Below are 14,377 nucleotides of genomic sequence, written 5' to 3'. Positions count from 1 at the left end.
TGAACAATCCATCATTTTTTCATTCTTCATTAGTTAGTTTGATGCCTCCACCCCTAACCGGTATGTTGAAGTATCAAATTGCATGAAATAAATGAGTTATTGATCCATTTGCGGCGTGGAAATAAGTTATATCTAGACATTTAGGATGCGTTTGATAGGAAGAAAAATGTTTTTCACTAAGAAAAAATTTCCTAAAAGATATGTAACTTTTTCCAAAAATAAGGTAAGTAAGCAAATTTTTTTATTTAAAGAGTATTTATATGTAATCTAGACAAGCACTATAAAACGAAGGCGGGTTGATGGTCAAGGTGAATGGTAGTGGGGTGGTATACTGGGATAGGTAGGTCTCAGATTTGAGTCCTCGAAATGAAAACTTCATTATTTCCTTGTATTCATCATTTAACCTTTTCAATTAATGAAAATATTCATTATATTTGTATGGTTGTAACAATTTTAGTATTGTAAATCTCCTCTACAAATTTTCAAGTTATTTTATTAAATGTTCAATAATAGAACTTTATTTAATATTTTTATAACTTTGAATTAAACTACTAAATTTTTTGTATTAGTCAATAAAGTTTTTGACAAGAAGAACCAAGGCAGTTTATTGACACAAATGACTAACATTTTGTTAACTTGAAAGAACTATTACCTGTATAAATAAATATTGCTAACAGATGTATGTTGTAAAGCTTACATCAAACTAATTTACGTTAGTAGAACAGTTTTATAATATAATGTTGATTAGTTATCATTTTAATTAATAATATGGAGAAGGAAAAGAGAATGTTAACATCAAGGCCCAGGTCTCACACAACCTCGGACAGATGCAACTCTAGCGAGGAATGGAACCACCTGAAAACTATGAGCAGGTGTTTTTCATAAATTATGTTGATTTTAAAGGCATTTTCCAAACTGCTATAAAATCAACATAATGTTGAACAAGAATTAAATTGAGTAACAAAAAAAAAAAAAAAAACCTCCACAACAAATATAAACCCTTTAAGGTCTTTTTGTTGGGTCCACAGAATTCATCCAACATTCATCCCGAACAGTGTCATAAACCCTAAAAAGAAATTGTCAGTTGTTTCTTAATCAAAGCAAGATAATAACAAGTTAAAACACGAGTTTTGAAATTAAGAAAGTTTTACCTCCAACTATTAATGTCAAAGGCATACATACCATGGAATAGATATAAATCCGATAAAGTGTTCTATTAATTTGCTCAGTCGGCAAAAAATCAAGTCCAACTTGAATTGTTGCAACACGGCTTTCTACAAAGCCAACACTCTCCTTTAGTCTTCTCAATTGAACAAACTTGTACAAATATCTGCTCCCCATGTGCAACCATCATGGGGCGTATCCCAATGTATATATATATATATATTTTTTTTTTGTAAGAAGCTTTCAAGAACAAGTTCAAGAATTGAAACTATCATATTTGCTAGTACTAGATATCTTTTTCGAAATGCTTAATCGTATTGCTCAGATTTATGCTATTATCTGCTTTTTTTTCTTTTTCTAAACAGCTTTATCATGCTTTTAATAGTATTTTTGCCTTTTTATATTGATTTGAATTACTTGTTCTTGTGAGGTTCTACCGGAGACCTCTCCAACTTACTGTTAAGACACGTTTTGCGCAATATCAATTAAGAAATCCTTACAACTCACTAGAATTTTGCTTCCAATTCTGACGAAAAAATGTTATTATAGCATCATTTTTTCTCTAACGAGGCCAAAACTTAAACGGTGGCACCCGAAAATCCTATTTGTGCAAATCACACCAAACTTATTATTCTCAAGGCCCATTTTAAAAGCGGGGCAAGCCCAAATGTATTTTTGTGGTTGGCAGTTAATCTCGTTAATATCTGCCACTGTCAGTTTACTCTTATTTCCCTCTTCTTTTCTTCCATTGCAATGATAACTTCAGTCACTATGAATTTTCCTTTCATATCTACTCATAATAATTATCACAATCTTTCTTCAAACCCAAAATTTTCTCCTATCTGTACAAATAATTCTTTTTCTTCATCATCAGTACGTTTAATATGGCCAATTTCTTCGAATTCACTCCATTTATCATCATCAAGTGTTTACTCGAAGCAACTGACCGTGTCTCGCAATGTCAATCAAGGGATCCATTTGAGGAAAAAGCATAAAATGAAGGTTAGCATGTATAAATAGTGATGAGTTTAAGTTATATATACCGTCAGTGTAAAAAAGATTTTACGTGATTGGTAATTTGTCTTATTTTTAAGTTTACAAATCCGACATTTTAAGGAGGTTTAGTTGTAGTTATTTTTTGAGTGACCTGATAGTGTAGTATATAACTTAAACTCAATCGTTCTTATATCTCCCTTCATCTCAATTTATGTGGCACTTTATGGATTTTGAGATTTAAATAAGTCTTTCTTTGACTGTAATTTTTTTGTATATCATTTAAATATTTTGAATTGTCAGTTATTGTGACTTATAGTACTTTTTATGTAGTTTTCTAAATTTTATTTCAAAAAACTTAAAGATTTCATGCCCGAATTCACAGTCAAAATTCGAAATGTGCCACATAAACTGGGACAGAGGGAGTACATACATTAGGGCGAAATTTCTGGAAGTAAATTTTGTGAAATTCAATACGTTTTGGTTTACTTTAATATAGAATTAAATTTATGGAAGTATTTTTTTTTTTTTTGTGTGTGTGTTTTCGAATTGCTTGTTTTCCATTTACTCCTACTAGCTAATGAAATCTAAAATTAAGATTTTTAGGAATAATTTGTGTGAAAGTTAATCCATGTTGGTTTATTTTACTATGGACTTACTTAATTTCCATTCATTTACTGGTTAAAATTTACAAAAAAAAAAATTAAGTCTTTATTTTTTTTTTCCAGGTGATATGTGGCAGAAGTGAGCCTTTAAAGGTGATGATATCAGGTGCCCCTGCATCCGGTAAAGGGACTCAATGTGAATTGATTGTACAAAAGGTCCGTCGTTTTTTTTACCTCTCTTGTTTATTTTTTCTATTTGATGGTCAGAATTATCTATTAGCTGCTTATTTTCCCGACCCGAACTAGTTCAGGATTGAGGCATAGTTGATTGATTGTTCATGGCGCTGTGTTATATATGGATGGCCATGCCCCATTGGTGGATATACTAAACCAATTAAGTTGTCCAACTTTTTCAGTTATGCAGATAATTTTATGCATGCATTTCCGTTGTATTTTTCAAACCTGTTTTGATAACACATTTCTTGAGCCGAGTGTCTTATCGGAAACAACCTCTCTACCTCCACAAGGTAGGGGTAAAGGTCTGCGTACACTCCGCCCTCCCCTGACCCCTCTTGTGGGACCACATTGGGTATGTTGGTGTATTAATGTATTTCCGTTATGTGCCAAATGTATGTTATTTGTTCTCCATGACCAACAAGGGACATAGTGGGATGGATGAGATCCCTCTTTCCTTAACCAGAGGTCTCGGGAGAAATCTCTAGTAGGGAGCACTTCTCCCTTCATTGGCCTTGCGCTATCAACAACAACAACAACATACCCAGTGAAATCCCACAACGTGGGGTTTGGAGAGGGTAGAGTGTACGCAAACCTTATCCCTACCTTGGGAGGTAGAGAAGTTGTTTCCAGAAGACCCTCGGCTCAAGAGAAAGCATGACAAATAAGGTCAGATAAGGACCTTCATTGACCTTGCGCGATGTGAATCTGAAGTAGTCAGGACATTGGGTTCCGGATCGTATGTGTCACTGTCTATACATGTTGAGCTAAACAAAATTTGTGAATGTGAATGTTGGCTAATTTAAATCTCACCTCGAATGTTATTTTTATCATGGTCTCTTTCAGTTTGGGTTGGTGCACATATCAACTGGTGATCTTCTACGAGCTGAATTATCAGCTGGCACAGATATTGGAAATAAAGCCAAGGAGTACATGAACTCTGGTCGCCTGGTTCCTGATGAGATTGTAACAGCTGTATGAGATCATTCAAATGTCTTAGTATTTTAATGAATAACTCTCCTTTTATGATTTTTAAAGTCGAATTCTTTTACAGATGGTGACAGCACGATTATCAAGGGAAGATGCAAAAGAAAAAGGGTGGCTTCTGGACGGGTATCCACGAACGCTGGCCCAAGCAGAAACTCTGGAAAAGTTAAATATTAGACCGGATATCTATATCGTTCTTGATGTACGTCCACCCTACCACTACATAAGCTGCATTTTCTTTCCCATTTTCAATAATATGATCTTTTGGTCAATTTTTTTTTTTTTGTCACTTGCACTTTTATTTTTAACCATAACGGAATTTGAAATATCTTCGGAGAATCCCTATAAGAGGAAAAGTTCGACATACAAGTGCATAGATGATGAAACTAAATATACAGCTCATTAAAACAAAGTATGCAAATGCATTCTCCTAATTGAAATTTCAAACGTTTTGTTTCTCTTTTAGCAATTCTAACAAATATATTTAAGGTCCAGTTTATGACCTCTTGCAACATCTGTTGATTTATATTTGATGTTTTACAGAAAAAGGCCTTTATTTTACAGGTTCCTGATGAGATTCTTATTGACAGATGTGTTGATCGAAGGCTAGATCCTCTGACGGGAAAGATATACCATGTTACTAATTTCCCTCCAGAGACCGAGGACATCAAAGCGAGGCTCATAACTCGTCCCGATGACACAGAGGAAAAGGTACTTTTAATCCCCTAACCCTCACCCATTGTTTGTCTTTCTTTATTTTACTAGTGGTCAATGAAGTGGGAGGAGAACCATGAGGTCTCAGGTTCAAATCCCAGTGGAAGAAGAGACAAAAAATACTAGGTGATTTCTTCCCATCCGTCTAAGCATTGGTGGATAAAGTAAGCAGGTATCGCGTGGAATGAGTCGAGGTGCGCGCAAGCAAGCTGGCTCGGACACCACGGTTATCAAAAAAAAAAAAATGACTAGATGAATACTCGCTACTAAGACATGCTTATACAAATCACTATTGTGTTTATGATATTCAAGACACCATAATATAGACTAATCCTAATGTCCATCTTGGAGATACCTAGAAAAGTTGAAGCATCTAATATTATCCGAAACTCTACAGTTTGACCAGGTGTGCTAAATGTGTTTCAGGTGAAATCACGTCTACAAATTTACAAACAAAATGCTGAAGCAATATTACCAGTTTACTCAAATATAATGAATAAGGTAGATTTGACATTTACACCTTATAATTTTTAAATTCTAGACCTTTTTCGAGTGATTTGTATTTATGAGCTGTGACATACAGGTTGATGGGAACCGCGGTAAAGATGCAGTATTTGCAGAAATTGAATCATTATTGTCACGAGTGCCGAAAGAGGAACAAGATGCCGGAAAATTAGGTGTGAATTTTATGTTTCTTTATAAATATCTCTGTTTTGGTTCTTTATATTCTCCGGCGAACTATATATATTAACTAAATCTGATATTCCTGTTGACATCGTCAGCATATAAATCTATAAGACAGGCAAAGATAGAGCCTTTGCAGCTTTTATGTTTGCACTTTATAGTATGTGGGTATATTTTAAAGCATTTCGCGGGTGCAATCAGAGAAGAAACTAAAGCATCCATATGTTAAACCTAGTGTATAATTCCAATTTTCCCTTTTTCTTCATTTACAATACGCTTAATATACTTCTTTTTTGAGGAATATTGCATCTCGAATTTCCCGACCGTTCTGTATATTTAGGTATTTCCTTCAAGTTCATTCATTTTCTTTTTTTTTCCGTAAAAGCAAATATGTAATAAATGTTCCATTCAACAACAAAAAAGACCTTTTGTAGGACATCTTTTTTATTTTCTTATTAACTGCTGACCAATCAAATTCGCAGTCATCACTTAGCTCAAAGATAATTTGGACCCTTGAAACTTTAATCTAACTTTTGTTTGCAGACAAACCAGCAATTATCAGCAGGCAAGCTGATATGGCATCTTTGAACAAGGTAATCATCTGCTATTGTAAATTGCAGACGTAAGTTCCCTTTTTTTTTTTTTGTTAAGGAGAGTTGCACAGAAAGAAACATGATTGGTTTTTAGCTTTGACCATTTTGCTTAAATCTTTATAGGACTGGAGAGGAATACCAACTAGACTGAATAATATTCCTCACTCAAGAGAAATTAGGGAATATTTCTACACTGATGTGCTTCGGGCTACTCAAAGAGCTGTCAATGATGGGAAAACTCGATTAAAGGTATACGCTCCGATTCTGAAGTAATTCAGATAAGGTTGGACAGAGTAGTTTAAGCTGTTTCATAATATAATCTTGATTAAATATCGTCGTAATTAAGACATCGCCTTTTGCTCCCATTTTTATAAATGGCAAACTTTGCTGCCATTTTGATTGAGAAGTCACCTTTTCGTGGTGGAAATAGATACAAGATATTATTTGCATATGTATGTGAAATACCATTTTTCCTATTGAGCTGCGAAATGAATACTTGAGTGAATTGCTGATCAGTATCTATGAAGAAAACTTACTTGTAATGATACTTTAAATTTGTTGACAGGGAGAGATTCACTAGATTATTTTCTCCTTGAAGTTCATATTTGCTGGGATGTCACTGGAGATATCTTTTATATTGTGTTTCTAAAAATTTATGCTTTTGTGAGAAGGAATAGCTAAATATTCTGAACTCTTATCAATAGATGCGATAATTATTAGTTTAAATAGTTCCAATGAACAACTTTACCTATTTGTAGGAAATATGCCATATTCTGGTGTCCACATAACTCAAACCATGGAAAGGTCACCTTTTCTTAATTTTGAGAAAAGAAACAGAGAAACCTTCCAGCTCGCTGGAGTATTTTTAGGTATAAAAAGCATGAAAATAGCTAGCTCAAAAGATGAATCTTGTCCCGTTCTATTTAATAATATCCTGTAAATTTATAATATGGATTACTCACAATATATGCTATTCAATATCTTGAGAAATTGTACATAATCTCATATGTAAAGCGTGTTTCGGCAACTGTGCCATGGTCAGAATTTGGTGCTTAATTTGCTTTTTAGTTTTTTGGTAAGAAAGATGGGAATTATGTGGTTAAACGTTGAAGAACAAAAGAAACTAAGCCGTGCATTTATTTATGCCGGAGAACTAGATTTATTCTTCATTAGAACCTACAAGTAATCCAGGCCTTTTTCTCATCTAAATTAAGCTTAAATCCATGTTAGATTAATACATTTATCTTGAAATTGACAGATAGAAATCAGTATCCCGGAGCTGAATCCTTCAACGGTGAGAAAACATTTTTTAATTATATCCCCATAGTTTATTTAGGTTTGACAGTATCTTAATTCCACAGGATGTTTATCGAATAGGTACTCTAATGGAACTCATCCGGGTACTTGCTCTTTCATTTGCTGACGATGGAAAGTGTGTCAAGGTATGTCTCTGATGGTTATTCTTTCCTTTCCTGATTAATCACTACAAAACAAAATGGAATTAGCTAGAACTTTGTTGCTAAATTTCGTAGCTAACATAATTTTTATGATAATCCGTCTAAATAGAATTAGTGATGGATTTTTCTGTTTAGATACGGATTTTTCCGTAGCTAATTCCTGTTTTTTAGTAGTGATCTATTATCTTTAAAGTACGGCAAATTATACATATTTATTTCTCCAGATCTCATTCGTAGGTTTGTATCCAAGGGTCTATGGGGGATGGTGCACTTGCAGGGATGCCATTGCAGCTTAAAGGAAGTCGACAAATATTAGAGTACATGGATTGGGGTGATTATGGTGCTTTGGGTACCTTTGTCAATATTGGTTCTATAGGTATTATAAAGACAAAAATTGCATTCGATGAGTTTCTCTTCCCATCCAATATCATGTTTTTAGAAGCATAGTGCAACTATAAATGGTCCTTTAAGACATAATATATAGACAAATCTATCCATTCACGCCCAACATTTCTCTTTGTTGTGAGAGATTTATTTCAGAATGTTGTCAGAGTATTGCTGATTGTAGAAACTTCTTAGCTTTATAAGGGCCTGTTTGGACATTAATCTTTTCCATTTTTTCCAAAAATAAGAGTTCAAAACAGCATTGGTTAATCCGCAGGATTATTTTTTGATGAGTTTCAAGTTTGCAAAAGTAGTTTTGACCATTTTTTCAAGTGATTCTTTCGTTATTCCTTAGTTTCATATTGTTTTCGATATGCTTGGTTCTATCTGACCTTTGTCTTGTTTTCCTTGTTTTCCTCTCTTGTTCTCCTCTCTTGAGCCGAGGGTCTTTCGGAAACAGCCGCCCTATCTTGCAAGGTGGGGGTTAGGTCTGCGTACACTCTATCCTCCCCAGACCCCACATGGTGGGATTATACTGGGCTTGTTGTTGTTGTTGTCGTCCAAACAGAAAACCCTTTTTCATGCTTTTCAAATACAATTTGTTTTTCAAATATCACATTTTTTATGTCCAGATACCTACTAAATGTTTCTGTAGTGTGATGACTCTTTTCTTTGTCGTGTAAGTCTACACATGCTCAAACGAATGCTTAACCTTCAAATTTTTCAATTCAAATTGGTTCTTTCCTTATTTCTTGGTCAACTCCCTATTTACTAAAAAAAATGTCTGTTTTCAGGTGGTAAGGAGGTTGGCAAACAAGATGACTTGTTCATTCTAGTGGCTCCCCAGAATGCCGTCGGAAATTGCATCATAGATGTGATTCACTATGAGCCAGCTGCTGTATTTTCCTCATATTACTCTTATTCAGATTATTATATTCCTTGTCTCCCGCTGAATGCAGGATATGAGAGCTATGACTGATGCAGCCGGTAACCGACCAGTTATTCTTGTCAATCCAAAACTAAAGGTTAGGATCTTAATACCTTGTTAACAAATGTGACTTCCTTTTTAATAAAAGACAGCTCGTGACTTACCATGAATCTCAACCGCAGTAGCAAAAGTTGCTTGAACGATAAATTACTAATGTCCCTTCCAATGCTTAGTATCTCTTACTAAGGTGAAGCTTGTGGTTGAAGATACATATTGAACAGTACTAGTAATTCTTAATTTCTTTTTGTAGTTTATCATAAAACATGTTCTGATTCTGGATATTCATTCCTTTCGAGGAACTCAAACTTTTGTTAGCAAGTATTCCTAAGAGTATGAAACTGGTGAGCAAGTATATAACACGGATGATTTTTTTTTTTTTTTTTTTTTTGGTGAGGCACCTAATAATTTAGTTGCACCGGATGTGTTAAAATTCAGTGAAACATCTATCTTGGTCAATTTTTCACAGTACCTTATTTTAAGTTAAGAACTGATTCTCGCTTACTAGCTATACCTACTTTAATTATTCTTTTATTTATCCGACAAGATTTGATTTTAAAAGAAAATGAAGAAATCATACAGCTCTTGCTTATGCCTTAGGAGAAAGATGTGAGCAATGTTTTGTAATTCTTACATTCAAACCCGTGAATCAAATGTGTGATTCGATGATTCTGGACCGTTCATTTTCCATGAATCCCGTGCAAATGGAAAGGTCATCATTTTGTGGACAGGAATAACCCCTTTTAATCTCTAAAAATACAGAGTACTGTATAGCAGTGTCAAAAACTTATATGTGTGATCTGTCCATGTAACATAGATGGTGTTCTACATGCATATATCCAAATGCGCATCAGAAGAGCTTAAACATATTATACAAATGCATCCACTAGAAAAGTAAATATTCATTTTCTGTTAAATTCTCTATTTCATTAAAATTCATGCATCGAGGATTTCAAATCTTTTGATGAGTACTGATAGTTTCAGATAGTTCAGTGTAGCTGATGCTGGAAATTTCTAAAATGACACCTATGCAAATCAAGCCTTGACATTTGTGTTAAAGCCTCTAACATGTGTTAAGGGTTTACCGTTATATACTAAGATGCTGAATACCAACTCAAATTGTCTAACTATTATCCATTTATTCGTCTTACTAATTATAATGAGTTTTCTCTTTCATAGAAAACAAGAGTCAATAGAGGCACTAGAAAACACAGTTAAATAAATTTTGTTTGATCTTCCACTGTATATAGCTTAGGCTCCACTTTTCCTTTCACAGATTTAGTTTCAGAATTATACTGAAAATTTATAATCTTGTTTTGATTCCTCGATCATGAAATGATCACAAATGGTTTGACGCTGATCACAAATTGTGCAGGATTTACCAGGTTCGAGTGGTATCATGCAAGTAAGTAGTAACCATCGAGCCATATATTGGTGAACGTTATAGGAAACTTCGTCCTACTTTTTGATTATTATATTTTTAGTTCTATTTCTGATTATTTTTTCTTTCTCTGCAAGACAATGGGTAGAGATAAAAGATTGGAGTATGCTGCATCGTTTGAAATGTGCTATCAATTCCGACTACTTTTCTATGCAGGAACACAATATCCTATTATGGGTGCACTAAGGTTAGATTTGTTTCTATGCTATTGATTCATTTTCTATGTTGCTTGCACTCTCCAAAAATATTGCCGCACCCGTGTCGGATCCTCAAGAAATGCACTATTTTTGGAGGATCCGACATGCACTCAGCGACATTTTGAAGAGTCCAAGCAACATAGTTCATTTTTCCATAACATGATCAAGAAGAAGAAGTAGCGCAACCGAACAAGGGGCGGGAAATGCTTTTTTGGTTTAGTAGGCTGGATCGCTGCATCTCTTGAAGTTTAACTCTTGAAACTAAGTTAAAAATGTATCTTATCATTTTCGTCGACTACAATTTCTTGTGGATAAATTTTCAATATTAATATATATCTAATTGTTCTTTATGCATGAACATTCAAAAAATATTCCTCGCTAAAAAGGAATTAAAGACTATCAGTTTTCTGCTACATCTACCCACAAAATGCATTTCTATTATTGGTAACCTGTGATAGGTATTCTGGACTGTTGGATGGTTTCATAAGGAGATCAGTTAATCTCCTCATAAAATCCTCACTACTAAAAGATCTCTCTTTTTCCGCTGAATTTCCCACTGAAAAATGTTCAGTGGCTATTTCCCACTGAATGTCGGTGGGAAAAACCTAAATAGTAGTGTTTTCACACGGAAAAATTATGAAGTTTACCAGCATTTAAATGAGAACCTATTTCCTACCATGCGTTTTTCCAGTGAGATGGTTCGGTGGGAATGAGGTGGGAAAATCATGTTTTATAGAACAAATTTCCTACTGAATGTCGGTGGGAAAAACCTCTATTTCTAGTAGTGCCTGCATTATTATAACAATGTTCGGTTAGTTCTTTTCTTTCTTAGAAAAATGAAATATCTATATAAGTTATGCGGGAGTCCATATATCATTTTATGCAGGATAGAATGTGGAATAAGAATGTGAATATTAGTAATACATTAATTAAATCAAACAACTATAATGACAAAACGGATCACCTTATAGCAAATAAACTTCTATCTTGTTTAAAAAGTAAACACATTTTAATTATATCTATATTATACTAAATTTTGGTACATCAAACCAAATATCCAACATAAGAAATAATTCCTGCATTATGATTTTTGCTAAACTCATACTGGCATAACTTGTCTCTAAAAGTCTAAATTGAACGACCCCTTAATGAATAAATTCTTGTTGTAATGGCCTCTAGAAGGGAAAAAATGCATGGCTGACTATCCATGATCAAGATTCACCGTCTTATTAATTTTCTGATGTTACAGAATGTCATATCCATACCCTTACGAGTTATACAAGAGAGTGGATGAATCGCCGGGGAAGGAAAAATACGTATCCTTGGCAACATTTGCAAAGAGGCCAAGCATCGATGAAATGAACGATGCCTTTGAAGGAAAATCAAGGTACATATAAATCACGAACCTGAACTCATTATGAACTCCAGCAATTTTTTTAAGTCTGTTAATTACCTCTGTATCCATGCATTAACCCGATGCTTAATGATAATAACTTTTGCAGAAATAAAGAGAAAAAAGCAGAGGGATTTTGGTAAGTGATCCTCTGGTTTTATCAAAATTGGACTCTAAGTTGGACGTGTAAATTAATAGATGCATTTTGACATTCTTTTAGGGGCTTCTTGAGTGGCATACTTTAAGTGTTGATGAAGATTGCATGAACATCATGACAAGGATGCAACATCTACATTTGAACATCCAAAATTGATGGTAAATCAATAATCTCGTGGTTTTGGATCCTTTTGAAATTCAAATTAAATCAAGTCACGATTTTGGTCTCATCGTCACATATCATAAAGTGTTATGTGTTTCCTATCTGGCGATTTGGCAGAAAATGTACTCGCCATAAGAATTGCTGAACCTTATTCTATCTGTATATATTTGATATTTCCTGTTCTTTTTAGTTGAAGAGAGAAATCTGCTATGTGAGTTTCATGGGGTATGTCATTTCTGTCTATTATAAGTTGAAGCTTCATTAAGTGTGCGTTTTTATTCTCTCTTCCTTTGCATGCATGGGGAATCATTCATGCTGGCCAGAGGCGGATGGAGCTAATTATGTGCTATGGGTTTCAAATGAACCCAATATTTATATTTGGTAAAGAGTTATAAGTCATATATATCTGTAAGAATTTTTTTAAACTATTAGGTCACCCAAATGATATCTACATGTAAATCTCCTTAAAACGTGGGATTTGTAATCTTGAAAATAGAGACAAATTACATGGTACGACAGGTAAAGTTGATCTGATACCACTATTGTTTTAAGAGATATTGAATTTCAAACCCTAAATTTAAAAGTACAAGTCATGTGCTAAGAACTTTAAAGGTTAGACTCATCATTGATAATTTGGTGGTGGTAGTATTTCTTTTTTAAACTAAACTCTGTTGTTCAAGCGTGATATGTAACAAACCAGAATTCTCAGCACAAATATATATAATCACTGATAGCCAAATTACAATTATAATACTCAAACTACTGAATTACAATGAGAAATATTGAAATCAAGTAACTTGGAATAGAGATAAGAATGGAGATGAGAAGTTAGATTCTGAGAAAGGGGATGAGAGGAACAGACAATTTCTTCATAACCATACGCATAACCTACTTTGCTCCAACCAATTGCTATTTATCAACCTGGATCCCATACAAGGCCACTTAATTTAGTGTTGGGCTGCTTTACAATTACTGATCCAGGCTCGTTCTTAACAATACCTCCAAGCATGCTCATTGGGCCAATATCGTTCACAACAATACTCCCGTCCTCAAAAAGAACCTCGTCCTCAAGGTTCGAGTAGAACAATATCAACAATGAAAGAATATCACACTCATAAAGTGGAACATACTTCTCCGCTTCAATTCCATTAAGGGGGAGTATGATAACAATTACATAACTTCGATGCAGCACATATCCACCCTTTTGCTTTCCAATCCAGAGCATTGATTGAGGCTCATTGTTAATTTCTTGAGCCAACTCCTCAAAAGAATTCAGGACAACAACTGATTTGTGCAAATTCAAGGTCATGTACCAGATTCCTGAAGTGGTTCAAAACACTAGAATAATGGATAGTGTGTCCTCATAGAAAGGAAGTAGATTACTGTACCAAGGAATAGATATTGAGTAAGTGCCTGCGGTCCAAAAAGCAATCCAAGGGACAGTCATTTTCTCATCCAGTGACTTTCTTGTTGGCACCTCAGTGTCTGCTCTAATATCGAACACAACAACTTGAATTGAATATGCAGCGCAATATTTCTCTCCTAAACCCACTGAGAAAACTAGCCCAATTAAAACGAGAGGGGATGTAGAGACAAGAGGTTTGCTACCTCTAAAAGCATAAAAGTAATAGCAAATGTCATTAAGTAAATCAGAGATTAAGTTGTCCATGAACATTTGACGAGGCATGAATATGATCTTATTGTCTAATCCATCGGATTTGCGACGATGGAAGTAAGCTAGAAGTAGTAGAATGCCAGGTAACCGGAAACTATAGCGATATTTGGCAGTAGGTGCAAGGCCCGAATCAACATTCCAAAGACGAAGCATGCCAAGAGTTGCTGAAACAATAACTGCAAGCACGCACGTCTTGAAAGTATGTATATTCATGTGTCGTGCCTTATTTTCATCAAGCCATGTTAAAAGCAAAATAAGAAAATTTTCTCTCCTAGGTAATTCAGTCGCCTTTGGGGCCAATGTTGTCGGGTAGAAGTAAAAGCCTCTTTCAGCAATATAAAAGTGAGTAAAAGTTGAAGAACGAGCAACTGCTCGTGCCGAATCAGATTGCAAGATGTAGGGGTTCACACACCTAGATTGTCCGGGATACCACACTCTACGTATAGAGTAAGAATACACAATTAAGCAAGACTTGCTAGAACATCCCTGCCATTGTAGTGCCTCCACGTTCACGGGATAACATGTTAGAGCCATGACCTCAAAACTTATTCC

The 14,377-nt window shown here is 34.6% G+C and overlaps 1 protein-coding gene across 1 annotated transcript; it reads left to right on the top strand.

Moving 5' to 3' along the window:
• Positions 1 to 1,746: 1,746 nt before the first annotated feature.
• LOC132638029 (adenylate kinase 5, chloroplastic) lies at positions 1,747 to 12,415 on the top strand (the record flags this gene model as incomplete). The annotated part of the gene is made up of 19 exons (XM_060355021.1): positions 1,747 to 2,166; positions 2,886 to 2,978; positions 3,843 to 3,971; positions 4,051 to 4,185; positions 4,548 to 4,694; positions 5,124 to 5,198; positions 5,281 to 5,374; positions 5,925 to 5,974; positions 6,098 to 6,223; positions 7,233 to 7,268; positions 7,336 to 7,416; positions 7,669 to 7,807; positions 8,610 to 8,689; positions 8,775 to 8,840; positions 10,176 to 10,205; positions 10,319 to 10,428; positions 11,688 to 11,825; positions 11,941 to 11,970; positions 12,052 to 12,415. Coding segments are annotated over 19 exons (2,004 nt in total), but the record flags the coding sequence as incomplete, so codon positions are not given.
• Positions 12,416 to 14,377: the final 1,962 nt, after the last annotated feature.

This window comes from Lycium barbarum, chromosome 4, assembly GCF_019175385.1.
Source record: "Lycium barbarum isolate Lr01 chromosome 4, ASM1917538v2, whole genome shotgun sequence".
NCBI classification, from domain to species: Eukaryota; Viridiplantae; Streptophyta; class Magnoliopsida; order Solanales; family Solanaceae; genus Lycium; species Lycium barbarum.
Note: the sequence above shows the minus strand (reverse complement) of the source record. Positions and strands in the feature narration are given on the sequence as shown.